This window comes from Myotis myotis, unplaced genomic scaffold (assembly GCF_014108235.1).
Source record: "Myotis myotis isolate mMyoMyo1 unplaced genomic scaffold, mMyoMyo1.p scaffold_m19_p_1, whole genome shotgun sequence".
In the NCBI taxonomy this organism is placed as follows: Eukaryota; Metazoa; Chordata; class Mammalia; order Chiroptera; family Vespertilionidae; genus Myotis; species Myotis myotis.
The window spans coordinates 437,671-459,383 of NW_023416313.1; the positions used below are offsets into that span (position 1 = coordinate 437,671).

Genomic DNA, 21,713 nt, shown 5'->3' on the forward strand with positions numbered 1-21,713 from the left:
GTCGCGACCCACAGGTTGAGAACCGCTGCTCTAAGGGCTGTTCCGCGGGCAGCCCCGCACCACTCGCCCCCACTGCCGCGCCCCCCATGGGCCCAGCCCCAGTGACCCCGTTCCCATCGCTCTCCACCCCCAGGTGCTGCGGGCGGCCCCACGGTCGGGAGCAACCCGGGGCCAAGAGGCCATCCCGCCCCGCCCCTAGTTCAAGGAGAGAACCGCCCAACTGGCCTCCCCGCTGATTGGCTGAGCGAAAGATAGGCCGGCGGTGATTGGTCGGGCCTGACGCCTCTCGGCGCGCACGCCGCGGCCGCGCCTTCTTCCGCCGCCGGGCCGGTGGGCGGACACGATTGGTGCGGCCGCGCTGCCCCGCCCCCCGGCCCCGCCCCGCTCCGCAACGTCAGTACCCGGCGTGCCGCGCGGCGCTTCCCCTCCGCCCGCTAATGTTTTGGCCGACGCAAGATGGCGGTGCAGGAGTCGGCCGCCCAGCTCTCCATGACCCTGAAGGTGCAGGAGTATCCGACCCTCAAGGTGGGTCTGCGGGCCGCGGGGCGGGCCTGGGGCCGGGCTCCCCGGGGCGGCGGGGTGTGCGGGGTCCGGCTTCCCAGGTTCTGCGAGGTCCGAGGGGGCCGGGCTCTCGGCGGCGGGGCGGCTTCGCAGGTTGGCGTGCGGGGCGGCCGCCCCGTCCGGCCTGCGAGGACCCGAGGCGGGCGGGGAGCGGGTCAGCCCGCCGCCGGCTTCGCCCTCCGAGGCCGCCGTGGGGCCCCGGCGTCGGAACCGGCCCGAGCGGCCCTCTGACGGCCGGGGCGGCGGGCCGGGTGGGGCCGGGAGGTGCGGGGGTCGCGGCGCCAGCTGCCCCGGCGCGGTCCGAGGCGGCGAGTGCCGGCTTCCGGCCTCCGACGAGGGGAGGTGCGAGCAGACCCCGCAGCTCATGGGGCGGCACCAAACCCAAAATACAGCCCCGGCCGCCGGCTGCGGGCGGTGACCTTGGGTGGCCGCTCGGCCCGTCGCATCACCGCGGGAGGCCGGTGCCGGGAAGGAGCGGACGCCCCGGGAACGGGCTCCCCGAGGTCAAGGTCACCGCCTTGGGGAGCGCAGCGCAGCGGCTCTGATTCCTTCCCTGCCCCCACCCCCCCGGTGGCGGGTGGGCCTGCCCCGTGGTCACCACTGGCGGGGAGGCCGCAGGCTCTTCGCGTTCCCTCCCGTCCAGGCCGGTCCTGTGAGCTCCGCCGTCCCCCGAGCGTGACGCGGGGGGACCTCCGCGCCGGCTGCTGCTGCGCTGGGCCCTGCTCTTCTGTAACCTGCGGGCGGCCAGGAGGGGACCCTGTCGGGTGCCGGTGTCAGCGTGCGGCTCCCAGAGGCCTCCGTGCCAGGCGCCCGAGGCCCCGCGTCAGTGGCTGCACCTGCTGGCTGTGTCCTCGCCCCCGTCACGTTGTCATTTCAGCGGTGGCCGTGTGGGTCCGGCCGGGGGATGCGAGAGCAGCAGACAGGACCGGCTTCTCCGTCCTGGGCCTCACGTCCTAGTCGCGGCTGCTCAGCAGCGTCTGCCGGGAACGGTGCGCCGTCACCGGGTGAGGACCCCGGGCCTGTCGCTTCAGGGGAGCCCGCCGGGTGTCTAGGAGCTGAACTTCTTTTTAGAGGTTTGAAAGCAGGGCTTTTGCGCTAGAGACCCTGCGCCACCGCGGGCCCTGCGTGCTGAGGCCCGTGTGGTCATTCCTGTTCTGTGGACACGTGTCCCTGCTGAGCTGACCTTCTCCTAGAAGGACTGGTTCCTAGAGGATGAGGACGTTTCCTGGGAAGCGGGGTCCTCGATTTGGATGTTTGTTACCACGGACTTAGCGGGACGTGGGAAGAGCTGATGGCCGAGCTGGGCTGTGCAGCCCTGCAGGGTCCAGGCCCGGGCACTGGGTCAGGGAAGGAGGAGGGGGGCAGAGGGCTGGGTCCTGGATGGTCCGCTGCGCTGCGCTGCTCTGCTCCACGGGCACGTGTCCCGCAGGCGGAGGGGATGGGAGTCCTCACGCTGGCAGCTGGGGTAGGTTTGTCACAGCCCAAGGGCCTGGGGCTCCTGGGTACCAGGAAGAGAAAAGGCTGTGGTGAGGTGCTGCTGCCCTGCCCTGCCCCGCGCACCTGTCCTCGCTGGCACCTGTCCTCGCTGGCCCCAGTCCTGCGGTGGGTGGCACGGCCTCTACCACTGCGGACTTTTGGGCCGGATGCTTCTTTGTTGTGGGGCTGTGGGATGTCCGGCTTCCCCCCACCAGATGCCAGTAGTGTGGCCTCGAAGGTCTCCAGACCTGGCCGGATGTGAGAACCACGGGCCTGGTCTGGCTTCAGGGAACTGGTTTGTGCTCCCAGGAGGGTTGGGGTGGGGGACGCAGCCTCATGCTCTGGCCCTGGCTGTGTTCTTACCCGGGAGGGCCCTTGGGTGTCCGGTGTAGGTCATGCCCCCGGGCCTCCATGGACGGAGAGGGCAGGAGCTTGGGTGCCTAGCCCAGCATCTTGAACTAATTTTATTTTTGATAGTTTTTTTCTGATTACAAAAGTAACTAATGTTTATTCTCCAGTTTATTCTGCTAATCATCCTATTAATGTTCTGGTATATTTTATTTTCCCCTTCAGATAGTTGAAATCAATCAGTACTTTAGAGACCTTCTTTATTATTATCCAAACTGGGTGTCCACACAGCCCGGGTAGTCTCCAGGCCGCCTGGCTCCTCGAGTCTCACCTGGGCCCACCTCCGTCCTCACCTGGAGCCCCATCTCAGCAGCCCAGCTCAGTCCCACCCGCAGTGCCCCTCTCACAGGCGCAGGCTGCCAGAACGTGTACATTGTGCTTTTCATCGGTGACAGTCTTTTGACCAGGTCTGCCCTGCAGTTCCAAAGCCTGGGTTTGTACTCGCCATAGAGAATTTGGGTGACAGTCACGTGCCTAAAATTGTAACTCTCAGGCAGTTTTCCAAAGTTGGTCATGGCTGTATTTGGGGGATATGTGGTCTCCAGTCGGAGAAACACCGGTGAGCAAGAAGTGTGGACATAAGAGACAAACGGGGGTGGGTGTGCGGGGTCCTGGGTGGTGGCCTCGGCTGGGTCTTCTCTTCTCTCTCCAGGAGGCTTTTTTTTTAATATATTTTATTGATTTTTTTTTTTACAGAGAGGAAGGTAGAGGGATAGAGAGTTAGAAACATCGATGAGAGAGAAACATCGATCAGCTGCCTCCTGCACATCTCCTACTGGGGATGTGCCCACAACCAAGGTACATGCCCTTGACCAGAATCGAACCTGGGACCCTTGAGTCCACAGGCCGATGCTCTGTCCACTGAGCCAAACCGGTCAGGGCTCCAGGAGGCTTTTTTACTTACAAAGTCAGGCGTCCCTCCCTCAACGGTGGTCGCCCTACGTTACTACAGCTGCTCTCCGGTCCATGGCCCCTGAATCGTAACTCCCTTCCTCTCCTAGCCTGCAGCCTGTCAGACCTGCCCAGCGCTGGGCTCCTCCCTACCAGCATGACTCACTGCCTTTTCCTCCCAGACCCACAGGTGAAACGCCTTCTTCTCGGAAGAGCTGAGCCTGCGGCTGCCGGCCTTTCCCTCTTACCGTCCTCGCCTTTGGCCGGAGGTTTGACCGCCGGGTCTGCCCTGAGCGAGCCTGGGCCTTCCTGGGACTGCAGGCGGGTGGGGCCTCCCGCTCCCTCGCTGCAGGTGGCTGTGTGTAAAGAGCTCTTATTCTTGAACGAGTCACATCAGGAGAGAAGGGCTTTCTGATGCCCACTCTCGTGCCGGCCGGCTCGGCTGGAGTCAGTGCTGGCCCCCAGCGGGCAGTCACCTGGCTTCAGGGTTCTGCTCTCCTGTGCTCCTCCTAACACGCCTGGATGGGTCCTGCTTGTCGGTGCCTCTGTCTCCCAGTGTGGGACAGTGAGGCAGAGGGTGCAGGCTGGGCTCCAGGCACAGGCCTTGCTCCTCCGCGGCTCTCGGGGGGCCTCTGAGCGCGGGCCTGTGGGTGCTGGAGTGGGGGAAAGAAAAAGGCAAGTGAGTCCCTGTCCTGGTGCGGCTCCCGGTGGTGGGAGGGAGGCACTGAATGCATGGACTGTGCATTTCAGAGCCTTTATCAACCAGGTGGTGGGAGGGCTGGGAGCCTGTGGGGTGGGTGCGGTGGCTGGGTGGCCGGCGTGGGCTCGTGTTTTGGGAGGACGTGGTGGCTGTGTTGCCGCCTTGGCAGATCCTACCCTGTTGGCACTCAGCCCGGTGGAGTGTCGTAGAGCGTTCCCGAAGCCACACAGAGGTGCTGGCTGCAGGCCCCCGAGTGCCCGGCCCCGCGGTGCCAGCTGCAGGCCAGCCGGTCAGCAGGAACAGGACGCAGCCAGGAGGACGGCAGCCCCAGAGCAGAGCGGGCCCTTGCGAGAGCCCCGGAGCTTCCCCGCGAGGGCATTGGGCGGAGCAGGGCTGGGGGCTGACCTGCCGTGAAGGCCGGTGGGGGCTGGTGGGTGTGTCGGTGCAACATGCGAAGACCGTGATTTTGAAAACTTGTGAAAAAAAGAACGATGTCCTGTTTCAATGACTGCAGACGAATAGCTAACAACAAACACGGGCTGGGTCAGTGGGAGGAGGAAGGGGACATATGTGAGACTCTGAACAATGAGATTGGAAAGTACCTTCCCTGAGTAGTTTAACAGGTGAACTGTCAGCCTGGAGAAAAGCAGCGGCTGTGCTGATGGTCTGGCCGCCAGTCCTGACTGCGGCCCACAGGCTCCAGGTGGCGCTCGGCCGCCGCCTCCGCCTCCACGCTCAGCGCACAGCCTCCTCGCCGGGCGGGCGGGCGAACTGCCCGTCCCTGTCAGCTTGTGCTGGGCCCACACCTTCTTGCTGCTGCTGCAGCACTTGGTTCTCCCGCTGCCTCAGTTCCCCCCTGACAGCTCCGATGGCCCCTCCTGAACCCTGTTCTCCAGCTGCTGGTCCTCTCTGCCCTCCATCCTGTCTCTGGGAGATTCTGTGCCACCGAGGCTGCCCTGCAAAAGCAGCCTGGGCACCTGCTTGCTTTGCCCAGAGTCCTTCCCCTGGGTGCCCCCTCCCAGAGGTCACGGGGTTTAAACTGGAAAACCCACCATCTCCTTGTCTTTGCCGCTTTGTGTCTTTCTAACCGTGGGCTTATAAGCTCTGGGGAGGAGGGCAGAGAAGGAATAATTCTCCAGTTAAAAAATAGACTATTCAGTATTACTTTGGCAATTCTGTCCAAAGCAGTAAGAATCAAAACAGAAGCAAATGTCACTGTTAGGATGGATGAGACAGCGTGTGTGTACATACCCGTTAGACACAAGCCAACTAGCTGGGAAGTGATGACAGTGACTAAGGTCAGCACGGTAACCGGCCCATGGTCAGTGCACAGAGCGCGGCCCTCACAGTGCAGACCTGGCTGGCGGGCGCGGCTTCCCCACGCCTGGAAGGAGGCTGCCTGTTTGAACAGACTCATGGCAGCAGTGCCGGCACCCCCTGCCTTGGTGCGCTGATCAGGAATTCCTCATTTATAAGAAGCCCTGCTGGACACCAGAGTGGGGATGAAAAGTGGCTGCCTCCCATTTATATTTTTTATCTGAAAAGCAGCCCTGGTCGGTGGGTCAGTGGTTAGAGCACCGGTCCGTGCACCGCAGGTGTGATCCCCCTTCCAGGGCACGGACCTAGGTTGCGGGTTTGCTCCCCACCCTGGGGGGGGCGGGTGCAGGAGGCAGCAGTCGATGTCTCTCACATCGCTGTTTCTCTCTCCCCCTCCCTCCCATTCTGAAAAGCAATGGAAAATGTACCCTCATTTGAGGATCAATCCCCCCCAAAGCAAACAAACAACAACAGATAAGAAGGAGGCAGTGCCTGGCCGGGGTGTCTCGGTTGCCTGGGCTTTGTCCTGTGCCCAGAGGTCGCCAGTTTGAGTCCGGGTCAGGGCACGTGCCTGGGTTGCAGACGTGATCCCCAGAAGGGGGCGCGAGGAGGCAGCTGATCAAAGGTTCTCTCTCTCAAATCAATAAACACTTTTTAAAGTGAGGACATCAGCTGTGCTGGTGTTACATACGCCACTGACATGGGTGCCCATGGGGTTTGTGTTGGATTTGGCTGGGGCGCGGGGCTGCTGGAGGGCGGCCTGGCCCTGCCCGCAGCGGCAGTGGTGGGCGCCATGCTGCCGGGCATGCCCGCTGACTCGGAGACGCAGCTGGTGTTTTACTTCGGGGCCCTTTCTGGGACGGACCCGCCGCACAGCCAGACTCGGAGGTGACCAGCGGGCGGTGCTGGGACTACTGCACGAGCCGAGCGGGGAGGGCGCGGTGCTGACCGCTCCGCCTTCTGCACTGGCCTCGTCCCTCCCCGCGGGGACTGGCCAGAAGCCTGTTTAGCACGGGGTTTGAACCGCTGCTGTGGGGTGTGCCTGCTTGGGAAGGTCAGCTCGGGGCAGCACACACCGGAACAGGCCGCTCTCCGGGGCTCCGGGTGCGTCCTGCCTGCGGGCCCAGGCCAGCACCTTAGGAGATGTTTGCGGCTTTGTGATAAGTGTTCGAAACCTCTTCTGAGGCTTCTCAATCGTGAAAGATAAAAGGCCTCATGCCTTTGGGGAAATCCTTCCTTCCTGTGCTGGTAGAAATGGCTGAAGACCTGTGATGACAAGTGAAATGCATGTCTTTGTCAGCAAATACTGTCCGAAAGCCACAGCGAACACTGCCGACGAGGGAGGGGCGTGCGGCTGGTGGGAGCAGGTCTCAGCCACGCATTTGCCAGGACCCGCTTCGGTATGAAGACAGGAGGGCTTCTTCTTGAGCCACGTGGGGGGGGAGGGGGGGCGGGGGCGGGCAGGAACAGCTCACTGGCTGGAGAGAGCCCATGGTCTTCAAGGCTGAAACGCAACCGGTTACCAAGGAAAAGCCGTGCAGATCTCGGTCAGACAGACTTAAGTCACTGGTTTAGCTGGTGAGATAAAATCAGAATTTAAAGCAAATAACAAACTGTAAAAACCCACCAAATAGGAACCTTAAAGAGCTGATTGCAATTGGGAGAAAGATCCAAGACCTCTCTTGTGGAATTGGACACAGGCACACACGGGAGTGTGTTGAGTTGAATCGTATAAAATTGCTATTTTGTAGGTTAAACAGTGATGACTGCACAGGCCTGTAGCGTAGAGGTTCCCTGGAGGCTCTGCCCGAGGAGAAGCAGGACCGGGGCTCCGGTGGATGCTGTCGGTGCCTAGAGGGTTGGTGTGGGCCCTGAGACAGGCGGGCGGTTCCCAGCCTGTCCCGTGAAGTCAGTCTCCCCGTCACCAGAGCAGACAGGCAGCTCAGGCCACGGCGGCCATTACCCCACGAGAGGAGAGACAGGTGCCAGTCATCGTCAGCACCGTGCGAGGACATTGGGTCCGGCCGGTTCACCACGGGAATGCATGGCTGGCTCAACGGGCAGGTGGGCTCGCGGAATTCACCTTCCGATGACGGAAACACTCAACCAACCGGGGAGCTTCCTCAGCCTGGTCAAGGGGTCTATGAACACCCACACTCGGCACCACGACTCCCTGAGATCAGGCACCGACGGGGGTCCCTCTCGCCACTGCTGTGCCACACCCTGAGGGTCTGGTCAGGTCGAAAAGGAACCACAAAGCTATCCGCAGGCGAACTGCTCTTTACGGGGGAGATTCCCAGGAACACACACCTACCAGCACCAACAAGCAGGATACAGAGTCCGCACATGAGACGTTTCAGTACCTGAGAAATGAAAATCGGAAAGGAAACCGAGAATGAACTATTTAGGAGTAAGACTTACACTTAAAATAGCACTGCTTTCCAAATTGATCTAAGATTCAGCACAAGCCGTAAGAAAATTGTAGCTGGTTCTTTTGCAGAAATTGACAAGCCAATCCTGAAATTCTTAGGGAAATGCAAGGGACCCAGAATACCAAAACAGTGGTGTGAGCGGCGCAGGCTGCGGCCACTACGAGAGGCCACAGTTTGGGGGCTGGAAGTCCAGGTGGGGGTGCAGCGTGGTTGGCTCTGGGAGGCTACTTCCAGCTGCAGACGGCCGGCTGGGCGGAGAGTGAGCGCCCTAGGGACCCTGCTAAGGGCACTCATCCATTTATGAGGCTGCACCCTCGTGACTTACCACCTCCCAGAAGCCCCATCTTGTCAGGGCTAGGATTTCAACTGGAATTATGGGGGCATCCTGGGCCCATGGCACCACTGAACAACAGCTCCCTAACCCTCAGCGGCCCAGCACCCACCATCTCCCTTTCCATCTGGACGTGAGTAGCTCTAGGACTTGGTGGACGCGGGCTGGCTACAGGGTTTGGCTGGTTAGCGCCCTGTTCTCCAGGTTCCTCGCGTTGCACCCCTGGCAGGGTGTCTGCCTGTTAAGGCCGAACGACAGCCACTGTGTGTAGAGCTTGTTGTCTTTTCTGTTGCTGTTGATCCGCACCAGAGAATGGTTTTCCATTGCTTTTTTCAGATAGTGGAAGGGAAGGAGGAGGTGGGGAGAAAACATCGCTGTGAGAGACATATTGACTGGTTGCCTCCTGCACATGCCCCGACCGGGGGCGGGAGCAAACCTGCAGCCCAGGTACATGCCCTTGACTGGGAATCAAACCCAAGACCCTTCGGTCTGAGGGCCAACACTCTAACCACTGAGCCACCGGCCAGGCCAGACCACCTTTTCTTGAGCCCTTCGTCCATCGCTGGACACTTGGGCTCTCCCCCTTCTCAGCGCTCGTGCAGGGGCTGCAGGGGCCTCGCTGAGGGCACGGTGGACCCTCCGACAGCCCCGTGTGGACTGCACCGGGCACTCACCAGGAATGCTTCCCGTGAATCCACAGTCGGCCCTGGGTGCCCCCGGTGTCCCATCCATAGTTAGACCAACACCCGGTTGGAAACAGGATCTTTGCTCTGAGGCTGGGTTGGCCCCCTGTTCCCTTTTCTGTCCCTGCAGGTGGGGGTGCTGGTCATGCTGTGTTTCCCCAGCGGCTGCACCTCACCGCCCCCCGACAGTCTGCAGGGTCCGGGCGCGTCCCGCCAGCACTAGGTTCTGTGTTGGGGCCGTCCTAGTGGCCTGAACTGGTCTCTGGATTCCACGCCCCTCCCTGGAGTGACACTGAGCGCCTCTCACGTGCATGTTGCCTGGGACTGAAGTGTCTGTGGAGGACTTGCCGGGGTTTTGTTGTGGGGTTTTGTTGCGCTGTAGGAGTTCTCTGCGTAGTTTGGGGTGCTTCCCTCTCGGCCTCCTGTTGTTTCAGTTTCATTTCGAGGGGTCCCATTGGCTACTTTTGATTGCGTTGCCTGTGCTCTTAGGGTTACATTTTTATTTACTTCCAGTTTGAATTCTTCCAAAGTCTGTTTCACTTCTAGCCATGTTATCCCGTTTACTGAGGCAGGATGTTTTCCCTGTCGGGCCAACGACACTTCTTTTAGCCGACTGTGCCTTTCATTGGTCTCTTCCTTCACTGCTGTTCATTGCTCCGTGGCGTTACCTCGTTGACTGTGTGTTTGCTGGGCTGAGGCCTTCCTCCGAGTCAGCTTCCTCCCGGGTTGGTGGGTGCTGACCCTGGCATCCTGAGCGCCTGGACTGCCCTCCCTCCCCTCATTCTCAGCGACCGTTTGCTGTGGTCGGATCCTCAGCGTCTCTGAAATTCCATTTTTTTCATTTGGCAAAAGCCCTTGGGAAGGAGGAGCCAGGGAAGGAGCTGTGGGACCAAACCGCAGGGTGGCTGTGGGAGGGCAGCAGCGGCTGGGCTGGGTGCCCTGGGCGGAGGCTGAGGAGCAGCTGGCAGGAGCGGCCGCCACGTGGCTCAGTAGCCACCCAGCCCAGGGAGGCCAACTCCAGGAGCTCCTGTGGGGGCGGGGCCGGCCACACCCCTGACCTTGGACACACCCAAGGTCCTGGGCTCTGGCCAGACTGTGGGGAGGGTGGGGTGGCCAAAGGTGGAGCCTGAAGGAACCCTGGGGAGTGCACAGAAGGCCAGTGCGGGCCAGTCCTTGCGTGGGAGGGGTGGGGCAGGAAGTACGGTCAGGGCCACTGGGAGGTGAGTGAGTGGAGGTGTAGGGACTGGCTCGGCCCAGGGCAGGGCGCTGAGGTGGAGTGTTTGCAGCTGTAGGAGCGTGATGGTGCCGTGACCCCAGGGTGGGCCAGCGCTGTATCTGTGGACACTGGGCCTCAGGCCCACCTGCGATTCTGTGCAGCAGTGGGGTGCCTACACCCCGACAGGCACCAGGTCCCAAGTGGTTTCTTCCATCACCTGGTAAACAGTTCAATGTGACTCTGACCGTAGTGTGTAAATCGCGGGCCTGGGCACTGCTGACGGACTGGAGGTGGACTCGCGCGTCTCCTCTTCCTTTTTGGACATCCAGGCCCTGCTGTGAAGCTGGCTGTGGCATCTCCCGTTTTTGTCGGCTCTGGGTGTGGAGACAGTTTGCTTTTTAAATTTTTTTTATCCTCACCCAAGGACACGGTTTACTGAATTTAGAGAGAGAGGAAGGGAGAGAGAGGAAGAAAGATTAATCGGGTGCCTCTCATATGCACCTCGACTGAGGGTTGAACCGGCAACCTTTTGGCAACAGGATGCCATTCCAACCAACTGAGCCACCCGGCCGGGGCCGTTTGCTTTTTTGCGTTGGTCTCTGCGTCCCGGAACCCAAGGGACCCTCCCTCCATTTGTGCGTCTTTCACTCCTTTCGGGTCTCAGGGTCAGAACCAGAGCCCTAAGGAGGTGCCCGTGGCACTGGTGGTCTCAGCACCCTCTCTCCCCCAGGTGCCTTATGAAACACTGAACAAACGCTTTCGAGCTGCTCAGAAGAACATCGACCGTGAGACAAGCCACGTCACCATGGTGGTGGCCGAGCTGGAGAAGACTCTGAGCAGCTGCCCTGCCGTGGACTCCGTGGTCAGCCTTCTGGATGGCGTGGTGGAGAAGCTCAGCGTCCTTAAGAGGAAGGTCGGTCCTGGGCCGGGCCTGCCCGCCCACGCTGCCCGGAGAGGGCTGGGGGTCCTGACCTGAGGCGGGCGGCTGTGCTGACGGGCGGCCCTCCCTGCCGCCTACACTCAGAGCCTCAGGCCGGCCTCCAGTCCCTTCTTCTTCCTGGGGTCCGGCCGTCCTGACTCTGACTCCACAGTGCCCAAGCCCCCAGGGCAGGCCGACGGGAGCAGGGTGATGTATTTAGAATTTCACCTAGAACAGCACGTGGGGGTTTTGTTTCTGGGAATGGTAGGTGGGGCGTTGGCACTGATATGCCCACTGAGACAACCCAAAGATTCTGATACTTTAAAATATCAGAGTCCTCCTGAAAGGAAGGGTTCCCAAGAGGACAGGGGCCCGAGGGGAGGGGGCTGTGCTGGCCACCCTGCGTGTGCGGGAGGCAGACAGTGACCCGGGGCCCTGAGCACTGCCCCTCTGGAGGGTACCCAGGAGTGGACGCCCCCAACAAGGCATTGCAGCCCTTCCACCTGGCACAGCTGTCCTGGCAGGGGCACCAGGCAGAGTAAACGCAGTTCTGAGGTGTGAGGTGTGCGTCTCATCCTTCACGTGCAGTACAGGCCCCCGGGGCACCATGGACAGGCAGGACAGGCACGGGGTGCCGCGGACAGGCCCCCGGGGCACCATGGACAGGCAGGACAGGCACGGGGTGCCGCGGACAGGCCCCCGGGGCACCATGGACAGGCAGGACAGGCACGGTGTGCCGCGGACAGACCCCCGGGGCACCATGGACAGGCAGGACAGGCACGGTGTGCCGCGGACAGGCCCCCGGGGCACCACGGACAGGCAGGACAGGCACGGTGTGCCGCGGACAGACCCCCGGGGCACCATGGACAGGCAGGACAGGCACGGTGTGCCGCGGACAGGCCCCCGGGGCACCATGGACAGGCAGGACAGGCACGGTGTGCCGCGGACAGGCCCCCGGGGCACCATGGACAGGCAGGACAGGCACGGTGTGCCGCGGACAGGCCCCCGGGGCACCACGGACAGGCAGGACAGGCACGGGGTGCCGCGGACAGGCCCCCGGGGCACCATGGACAGGCAGGACAGGCACGGTGTGCCGCGGACAGGCCCCCGGGGCACCACGGACAGGCGGAAGACAGTGCAGCGAGGGCTGCACAGACTTCAGACTCATCAGCGGTCAGAGACCCTGGTTTACTGTGTTTAAGGACTAAAGGACAGCTTGGAAGTTTCTGCAGAAAATAGACCACATGATTCAGTTTCAAAAGAACCAAATAAACCTCAAGAAATGAAACCCAATGACGTGAAAACTCAGGTGTGTGCTCATGACGCGCTTGAGCACTTGTGCGTCAGCGAGCCGCAGCGAGAGCTAGCGAGCCGGGGGGCTGGGAGCCTCGGGGTCCTCGAGAGCAGCGCCGGGATGCAAAGGCCCGGAAGCGGGCGGCGGAGAGCCAGAGCAGGAGCAGCACCAGATCGTGCCCTCAGCCAGCGGCTCTCAACCTTCCTCACGCCGCGACCCTTTGACACAGGTCCTCACGTGGTGGTGACCCCCAGCCATAACAGTATTGTCGTGGCTACTTCATCACTAACTTTGCTGCTGTTATGAACCCTCATGTAAATGTCCGATACGCAGGATGTATTTTCATTGTTACACGTTGAACATAATTAAAGCATTATAGTGATGAATCACAAAAACAATATGGAATTATGTATGTGTTTTCCGATGGTCTTAGGCGACCCCTGTGAAAGGGTCGTTGGACCCCCAAAGGGGTCGCGACCCACAGGTTGAGAACCGCTGCTCTAAGCGGTAAACGAAGCAGCGGAACCCTGAGACAAACCTTAAAAGCAGCGGGAGAGGTGCCTCTTGTAAAGAGCAGCAGAGCCCCGACAGCCGCTGGCCGCCCGGAGTGGCGCCTGTGGGAAGGGAGTGCCCGGCCTCGCCCGTGCTGTCCACACCCGTCACACTTCGCGGTGGGCGGGCTGCGCGGACGCCTAGGCTAGGACGTTGCAGGGCGCTGTGTTCGTGTGAACAAAACTGACTTTAGGGAGAGAGCTTGTAATGACAGGAGGTCTGGTTAAGAAGCTGTGACGTTAAGTTGCGTGTGTGTGGCAGCGTAGCCGCAGAATACCCAAGCCAGCAGCCAGCAGAGGTGCGGTCCACGGGGAGTGAGGGCAGCACCTGCACAGCGCACCGCGGGAGGGGCGCCACGGGTGGGGCGGCAGAGCGCCCGCGGGCCGCTGGCCTTCGCGCTGAGCACCCCGCCCCTCGCAGGCGGTGGAGTCCATCCAGGCCGAGGACGAGAGCGCCAAGCTGTGCAAGCGCAGGATCGAGCACCTCAAGGAGCACAGCAGCGACCAGCCGGCGGCCGCCAGCCTGTGGAAGCGGAAGCGCATGGACCGCATGATGGTGGAGCACCTGCTGCGCTGCGGCTACTACAACACGGCGGTGAAGCTGGCGCGGCAGAGCGGCATCGAGGTGGGCGTCCTGGGCGGACCCTGCGCCCTGCCCCTGAACCTGAGGGCCTGACCTGTGAGCGCACACGGCTCTCGCTGGTGGGGCCTTTTTCCAGGGCGGGGCTCGCTGTCCATCGGCCTCTCCAGTGGCGCTGGTGGGACAGGTGCAGAGCAGGGCGTGTGCCGGCCTGTCCTGTCCTGTCCAGGCCCAAGGCCCAAGGCCCAAGGCGCTGCCCATGACCCACTCGGCTAAACGGCCACATTTTGAACTCTGGAGTGCAGTGTCTTCGGCCGCGTGTCCCGGGTGCACCACCTCGGGGGCCCCTTTCCCCTCAGCAGGACACCGCCCACCAGCACCCCCTGCCTCCCGAGCTTCAGCCCCGACAGCGCCTCGCCCGTGGGGACGTGGCCCAGGCCCGGGTCCCGCACAGGACCAGCGGCGCTCCGAGCTGGTTCGCCCGAGCCCAGGGCCTTCCTGTCGGACATCCCGCAGCCCATCCCGGTGGAGGGACACTTACCGCCAAGTGTCCGTTCCCTCCAGGGGCCTGTCTGACGTCCGGGCCTGGGTGCACGGCCTGTGCCCAGGAGCCCTCTGCCTGGCCTGGTGCCGGCCTGCCGCCTTGCGCTGCTGGCCTCTCCCGGAACCGCCGCCGCAGCCCCACCCACCCACCCCCTCTGGTCACCCCTTTTAGAAAACCTCCTGTTTAAGGCCTGAGGGGAACAGCAGAGTGAGGAGATGGGCTGCTGGGGTTTCCCGGCTTCTTGTGAAGGGTGGGGGAGTGGGCCAGCCTCAGCTCCTTCCGTGTCAAAGGGCCTGCTGGGTGGGGGGCTCCCCTGTGGCCCAGCCCTGCCCTGGGCAGACCCCTGCTCGCCCCTGGGAGCGGCTGGCAAGGTGTGTGTGCGCCATCAGGGGTCCTGGCCGGGCTGGTGTGGGCCTGGGAGAGGGTCCCGGAAGTCTGCTGGCCGGGGTCCGGGTGCCGGGCTCTGTGCTCTGAGCGAGCGCCGCTGCCCCCCCCTCTCCCCCCCAGGACCTGGTGAACATCGAGATGTTCCTGACGGCCAAGGAGGTGGAGGAGGCGCTGGAGAGGCGCGAGACGGCCGCCTGCCTGGCCTGGTGCCACGACAACAAGTCCCGGCTGCGCAAGATGAAGGTGCTTGGGCCCCGGAGGGCGGGCGGGGCTGAGGCGGTGCCGCCTGCACCTGCTGGTTGGGAGTTTAGTCCTGGGCACCTGCGGGGCCGCGGGGTTTGGTGCGGGGTTTTGGAATTTCGGGTGGCGCACCCCCTTCTGCACTGGGGTTTGGACCAATACCCTAAGCATGAGGCTCTGAGGGAGCCAGTGGCGGCCACGTGGAAGTAGCACGGGCGCCGCGGGGGCTGGAGCCCCATCCCGCCCGCCTGCATCGCAGGGGCCTGCAGGGAGGCTGGTGTCCGCCTGCAGGGGGCGGAGTTCCGGGCCGGGATATTCGTGAACGCAGCTTCCTTTGAGACCCAGCAGCAGCTTAGAAACGGCACCTGCAGCCGCGGGGCTAGACCTGCCTACGGGGGCGCTCCCACGCGGGCTTGCAGGAACGTGTGCCTGTTAACCCTCCGCCTCCGTTAGAAGCCTGTCTTCTGTGTGCTAACCCAAGCGCCTCCCCTCCCGTGTGAGCTTGTCGTGTGCACGTGGTGACAGCCAGGGTGACACTCTCTGCCACTCAGGGCCGCCAGGGCGAGCATGACGCGAAGCCGGGACGGAAAAGTAGAGTGGCCAGTGGCTCCCCTAAGGAGAGTGAGGATCTTGGTATGGAAACCATAAAAGGAAAGCCAGAATTGGTACGTAACCCCCGCCCGCCCCGCCCCCGCCTGTCCCACAGCCGTGCTGCCCGCAGAGCGGGAACCGGGTCGGAAGGAAATGGGCTTCCGTCTGGGCAGGTTGTCCCTGCGAGCCCCTTGCCTCCCAGACCCACGGCTGCTGGGCGAGGGCGCCACTCGGTGCTCTCAGACGGGCCTCGCAGCCAGTGTGGGCGAGCGGGCCAGGCTGAGCCCGGCGGCCGGTGCACGTGGAAGAGCAGTCACACACAGTGTGCTTGGGAGACTCCCTCACGCCCTGGCAACACGCTCATGGGCATCGACTGGACAGATCAGGGCCCCGACTGCCTCTACGCGTGTGCCTGTGTGTGCACACAGGCCGGGAGGGTCACCCCAGGGCCAGCGGGGTCTCAGGTCAGTCAGGAGCCTGGAGGAGGGAAGGAGCTCGGAGGCTCAAGCGTCACGTAGTTGGAGATGCCAGGCTAGTGCCTGGTGAGCTGTCTGGCGTCTCCAGACACCTGGGGCCGTGTGCGCAGAGCCCGTGATGCTGCGTGTCTGGAAGCCCGGCAGTCCAGGCGTGGCCCGTGGTCAGTGCTCTCGATCACCCAACCACGGTGCTTCTGTGACACAGTCGCCTGTGAGCGGCCTGCAGCCGGTCCTCGCCTGACACGTCCGCGGGTCTGACCAGTGGGGCAATTCTCGGGGGGATTGGCACAGAGACCCCAGTCCTGGGCCCCATCACCGTTGTCGTGAGAAGAGGCGGGTCAGGAGCTGCTGTGTTTGAAAGGGAGCCTGGGAGCAGAGTCCCGAGAGCGAGAGCGTGTCCTGCGCGAGCTGCCCTGGTGTCACCCACAGCCCCCTGTCCGCGGGGCCTCCTGGGCTCCAGCCCTGAGAGGCTAGGAGGCAGGCCGTTCTCTCCCCACGGGACCCAGCCACTCAGCACACGTACCTGCTCACCAGGCGGGTCAGGTGTGGGGAAGGCCCGCCCCGGGCGGAGGGGGAAGGGAGAGCAGGGAGCCTGCGGTGCAGTGGGCGTGTGGGCACCAGGTAAGTGGCTCTCCGCGTCTTTGCCTGCTGGCCCCAGGGTCTGGGCAGCACGCCTGTGCTGTGCCACGTGGTCCGAGGCACAGGGATGGGGCTGAGTGCTGAGCTGGGGCTGCCTGCAGCCAGGGAGTTCGGGCGGGAGAAGCACGCGTGAGCGGTAAACAGATTCGGCCGCGTGGGAGGACTGACCTCACTGCTGTGGGCAGTCTCCAGTCAGGCCTCCTGGGTCTGGGTGTTGGGGACTCGAGGATGAGGGGGGAGCCCTAGGCCTTGCCTCCTGTCTGTCCACATGACTCGCTGCTGGTTGGGACACAGTTCTCTGAAATGGCGTGGAGACGGCACAGGGAGTGACTGCTCTGTGAAGCCGCCCAGCCTGTCACCTTAGGTTGCAGAGTCGTCTTGCTCCCTCCCCACCCACAGGGCTGGAGGGCACTGAGATCTCGACAGAGCGTATGGGTGTCTGTACCAGGACCCTGCTGCTGGTGCCCCAGAATTTCCCAGAACTGTCTCCGGAGTTGCTGTGTGGGACTCTACCTGGTGCTCGTGCCCCCAGAATTTTGTGTGTAGCTTGTGGGCTGGCACCTGTCAGGCATGCAGCCGGCCTCGGCCAGTCTGGGGCCCCTGGCTCCCTCACCACTCTGCCGGCTCTGTCCAGTCCTGGCCTGGCCCCTCTGCCTAGGCCAGCCTCCCCGGCTGTCTGGGTCCCTCCCCACCCCCACCCCCCTGCGGCCCCTGCACCTGCTCACCCCCCTGTTCATGTAAGATGCCACCTTCCGGCCTTCTCCTGCCAGGTGCCAGGGGTTGGGGCTTCAGCACAGGGCTGGCCTCCCGCGCCCCCTCCGTCCGCCCCCCCCCCAGCAGCCCTGGTGTGGGACAGCCTGGCAGGTCAGGGTGGGTGTGGCTTTGATTCTGTGACTCTGAGGTGCAGAGAGGGAGCTGTCCCCATGTGGGCACCTGCTTCACCCAGGACGTTGTGTCCCCCACAGCCCAGCAGCCTTGCCGTGACCCTGGCAGCTTCTCACCTTGGTCACACCTGTGGGGACCACCCAGCTGTCCCTGAGGGCCTGGGCCATGGGTGGCAGTGCTGTTCCACTACGCTTTGCTGAGGCTGCACCAGGGGAGGCTGGGCCCTGAACTGCAGACCCTGGAGCCGTGGGCTGTGGACGGCGGGCGGGGCCGGGTGGCAGGCCTGCCCCGGGCACTGTGTGCACAGCATCAAGCTGGTCTGGGGTTGGCCGGGCAGCAGGGCTCCGTGGTGCCACTGGGTGAGCCTTTGTCTTGTCTTTGCCCTCAGAGCTGCCTGGAGTTCAGCCTCAGGATTCAGGAGTTCATTGAGCTCATCCGGCAGAACAAGAGACTGGACGCCGTGAGGTGCGCAGCGAGATGGGCGCACGGGGTCCGGACGGGCAGTCACGCACGGGAGGGCTGACCCGTCCTGTCACCCGGGTCCGGGTGCTGTGTGGGTCCTTGTGTAGACCAGGGTCACGGGAAGGGCTCGGCCGGGGCCTGCGTCACTGTCTCCGGGGTGTCTGTGTGGGACTCCACCTGGCGCATCTCACACGGTCCCCGTCCCGGTCCCTCGGTGGGGTCGGGCGCTGGCGAGCTCGCTTCCCGCAGACGCCGGCCGGGCACCGAGTGTAGACGGAGCTCACGCTCTGAGAGGCGGGACCAGCTTGAGGAGAGTGACCCGTTGTCTTGTAGACACGCCCGGAAGCACTTCAGCCAGGCCGAGGGCAGCCAGCTGGACGAGGTGCGGCAGGTCATGGGCATGCTGGCCTTCCCGCCGGACACACACATCTCCCCCTACAAGGTACCCGCGCCCCGCGCGCCCTTCCCGCCTCCTGTCCCCGTCCAGAGTCCAGAGCGGCTCCTGTGCTGTGCAGCTGCCCAGGGTCCTCTCCGTCCTGGAGGCTGGGGGGTGGGTGTGGGTGCTGCTTGTCAGGAAGGGGCCGCGAGCTCTGAGCCCCTCCCCACGGCCCACCTCCTCCCGCCCTGCCTCGCCACATGGACCTGAGGACCTGCCTGTGCCCTGGGACCCAAGTGACTTCCTCCCTTGGCCTGAACCAGCCCTGCTGTCAGGCCTTGAAGCTGCTGCGCCCAGGGCTTCCCCTGCAGCCTCTCCCATCCCAGGCGGGGCCACACCCAGGTGCCAGCCGGCCTCTGACAGGCCCCACCCCTCTGCAGGGCATTGGAAGCTTCCCCGACTGAATTCCCAGTTCGTCCTGGGTCCTGGAGCTCCTGGGTGGTGAGCCCACCCGCGGGCTGGACCACGGCACCGCCCCTGCTCAGGGGGAAGTGTGTAGGCCAGAAAGGCCGACTTGCCCTTGGGAGCAGGCATCCAGTCGGGGGCCTGGGCCTTCCTCCCTGCGGGGCCTTGTGGTGGCACTTCCCACGGCACATGGGAGAACCTTGGCTCAGGAAACGGGCAGCTTCCAGCACAGGAAGCATAGAGCTGAGGCTGCGGAGTGTCCGGGGGGAGTGGGGGGTTGAAGGACCCAGTGTGTGCCGTGTGCAGCTGCCTGGCCCTGGCAGGGAGTCCTGGGAGTGTGAGGGCCACACGAGAGGCAGGATGAGGGCCGAGAGGAGGCACAGAGCTGTCCTCCAGCACAGGCCTGGCCGCGGGCTCCACCTCCAGGCACTGTGCTGGGATGAGAGCAGGGAGGGCGGCGTGGTGGCCGCTGGGCTTGGGGTGCCGCGCACCTGGCTGAGGGCTGGTTGCATCTTCCAGGCTGATGGCAGGGATTTCCCTTTTCATCTGTGTGCCTCCCACACACACACGCGCGCAAACACACGCCTTTGAGTGTGAACTCGACTGTTGTAGGGGCAGACGTGGGCCAGGCTTAGCCTTATTTCCTGGGAGGAGGAGTTTCTGTTCACTCAGTGCCCAGCAGGAGGCAGACTTGCTCATGGAGACCTGTCTGTCCCGAGGCCGTGGGACCCCACCCTCTGAGCGCCCGTGGGCTGGAGGGCCGTCTGGTGGCCCAGCTCTGCCTTCCCTTCCAGGACCTGCTGGACCCGGCCCGGTGGAGGATGCTGATCCAGCAGTTCCGGTACGACAACTACCGGCTGCACCAGCTGGGGAACAACTCCGTGTTCACCCTCACCCTGCAGGCCGGCCTCTCGGCCATAAAGACGCCGTATCCTTCTGGGCTGTGTCTGCAGCCCTGCGCCTCGCGGCCTGTGTCCTCTGGCAGCTGGGACTGGGCCATTTAGAATAGCTTTCCGGTGGGTTCCAGGTCCTGCGGTGTCTGCTGTCCCAGTGGCCATGCTCCCCAGAGCGGAGCCTTCCTGTGGCCAAACAGCTGACCCAGACCCTGTGCTGGCCTGTGGGTCCCTTGAGTACACTGGGGGGTCCCCTCCAGGACCCCATCAGGGCCATGTGCCTCTTGCTCGTCATCTGACGCTGGCACAGTGGGCAGGCCCTGCCTGTGGGGACAGGTGGCCGTCCTGGGCCGTGCACGTGCTCCCGCCGTGAGGCCGTGGGCTCCCTGGGATGCGGGTCCCCTGCTCCCGATGGGCTCTGGCCTCTGGGTCCCTTGGCCTCTGGCTGCGATCCCGCTGAGCCCAGGTCTCTGTCTCAGAGAACTCTGCTTCCAGCCTGGGCCTGCGTGCAGCGGGCCGTCCCCGGACCCTTCCTTAACCCGCGCAGGCAGTGCTACAAGGAGGACGGCAGCTCCCGCAGCCCCGACTGCCCCGTGTGCAGCCGCTCCCTGAACAAGCTGGCGCAGCCCCTGCCCATGGCCCACTGCGCCAACTCCCGCCTGGTCTGCAAGATCTCGGGCGACGTGATGAACGAGAACAACCCGCCCATGATGCTGCCCAACGGCTACGTCTACGGCTACAACGTGAGCCGGGGCTGCGGGGGGGCAGGCGGGGGGCGCCTCCTGCAGGAAGTCGCTGGTGAACGGACGGCTGGGTGCCTGGGGTCACTGGTCTGTCCTCATGCGTCCGTCTTATCTCGCAGTCTCTGCTCTCCATCCGTCAAGACGACAAGGTCGTCTGCCCGAGAACCAAAGAGGTCTTCCACTTCTCCCAGGCCGAGAAGGTGTACATCATGTAGGCGGCGCCTGCCTCGCGGTGCCTGTTTCTTGCGACCAAAGATCCGTGAGCAACGGCAGACGCTTAGGAGCAGAGGAAGGAGAGGGGCAGCCTGTACTGGGAGCCACACTTGATCGTAGGACTTGGTAACGGGAGTCGACGAGCTGATACGTCCGGGGAGGACCGGCACCTTCCAGAGACTCGAGACCCACTGGACACCAGGGAGACCCGAGGACGTTTCGGAAACAGTTTCCTCCCTGTTGCTCGTGACCAGCCTGGGAGCAGGCGTGTCCTGCGTGGTGGCGCTTCACATGGACGCTCTCGTCTCTCGCTGGCGTGGCTGTGCCCCCCGTGGGCCCCATGGCCGCCTGCAAGGCCTGCGTGGTGGTGGCCCTCAGCTCCCCACGCTGTTGTCACAGACAAACATCCAGCTGAGTGACCACGACGACTTGGGATCCAGGGGACCGAGTAGCCGACGCCGCTGTCCGTAGGTTTGTGCTTAGTGCTCAGTTGCATGTGGATGTTGCTTAGCTAATAAACTGTACATGTAACCATGTCAATAAAAGGGTTTCTATTTCTCGTTTCCGTGTGAGCGGAAGCTGCTCTGCCTTCCTGACACCTTGGCCCTGTCTGGTTCTCCCCTCCCCACCCCGTTAGTCAGCAGCTTGAAGGCGGCCCCTGCAATGGTTCCCCTGGGTCTCAGGCTCCTGAAGAAGGGCTGTCCCCTGCTGAGCAGTGCACTGTCCAGGGGCTGGGCCACCAGCAGGACCCCCCCCCCCCGCCCCACCCCCCAGGTACCTGCTGAACTTGGGAGCGGGCGGCGTCACCCCCACCCCCTCGGCCGGTGAGGCCTCACTGGGGCCGTGCTCCTGGGAAGTTGCTGGGCAGGGATTGGGCGCTGGGTCACGCACCGTCCGGCCTGCCCCAGTCAGCACACGCCAGGGGCCGGGGAGCCAGGGCTGGGCTGCCTGCAGCCTCAGGTAGGACTCCCTTTGCGGAGGGCCCTGCCCTCTGCTGGCCTCAGGAGCTGCCCAGCTCACTTTGGCCAATTCCTCCTAATTTGTGTAGCTTCTGTCATTGGCCAAAGTGGGGCTCAGACGCAGCTGGACCATCCCTCAGCACCTGACCCTGACGTGCTCTGGGGTTAACTTGCACCCCCATTGCTCCTTCGAGGCCTGCTAAAGCCACAAATGGCCTTTACAGCCCCACCCGGCCTGCTCCCCACCCGGGCTGCACCTCCCACCCTTGGCTGCTTCCTGGACCCTGCCTGTCTGCACTCCTCCCCTGGCCCCCACCCTTGGGTGCTGGTTGTCCTCTGCTCCCAACCTGTGCGCGGGATCACACCCGAGAGAGCCCGCAGGCGGGCACCGTGCTGCCTCAGGGGAGCCCAGCGTGGGCCTGCAGCCGGCCCGTGCGCAGCCTCATGGTCTCCGGGCCGTGCCCGCCCGCCCGCCCGGGGG

At 63.6% G+C, this 21,713-nt stretch overlaps 1 protein-coding gene across 5 annotated transcripts; it reads left to right on the forward strand.

Moving 5' to 3' along the window:
• Window positions 1-374: 374 nt before the first annotated feature.
• Window positions 375-20,836, forward strand: MAEA (macrophage erythroblast attacher, E3 ubiquitin ligase). 5 transcript variants are annotated; one of them, XR_004970603.1, is made up of 10 exons: window positions 375-525; window positions 10,746-10,928; window positions 13,201-13,404; window positions 14,411-14,533; window positions 15,082-15,195; window positions 17,510-17,586; window positions 17,917-18,025; window positions 19,219-19,352; window positions 19,869-20,060; window positions 20,180-20,836. XR_004970603.1 is itself a non-coding variant. In XM_036326556.1 (10 exons), the coding sequence occupies exons 1-10, from the start codon at window positions 457-459 to the stop codon at window positions 20,273-20,275; spliced, it is 1,305 nt and encodes a 434-aa protein (XP_036182449.1). In that variant the 5' UTR covers window positions 375-456; the 3' UTR covers window positions 20,276-20,836. The 5 variants fall into 5 exon arrangements, 4 of the variants coding, with proteins under 4 accessions (XP_036182449.1, XP_036182458.1, XP_036182471.1 ...); XM_036326556.1 differs by having other exon boundaries at window positions 19,865-20,060; XM_036326565.1 differs by lacking the exon at window positions 15,082-15,195 and having other exon boundaries at window positions 19,865-20,060.
• The last annotated feature ends 877 nt before the right edge of the window (window positions 20,837-21,713 follow it).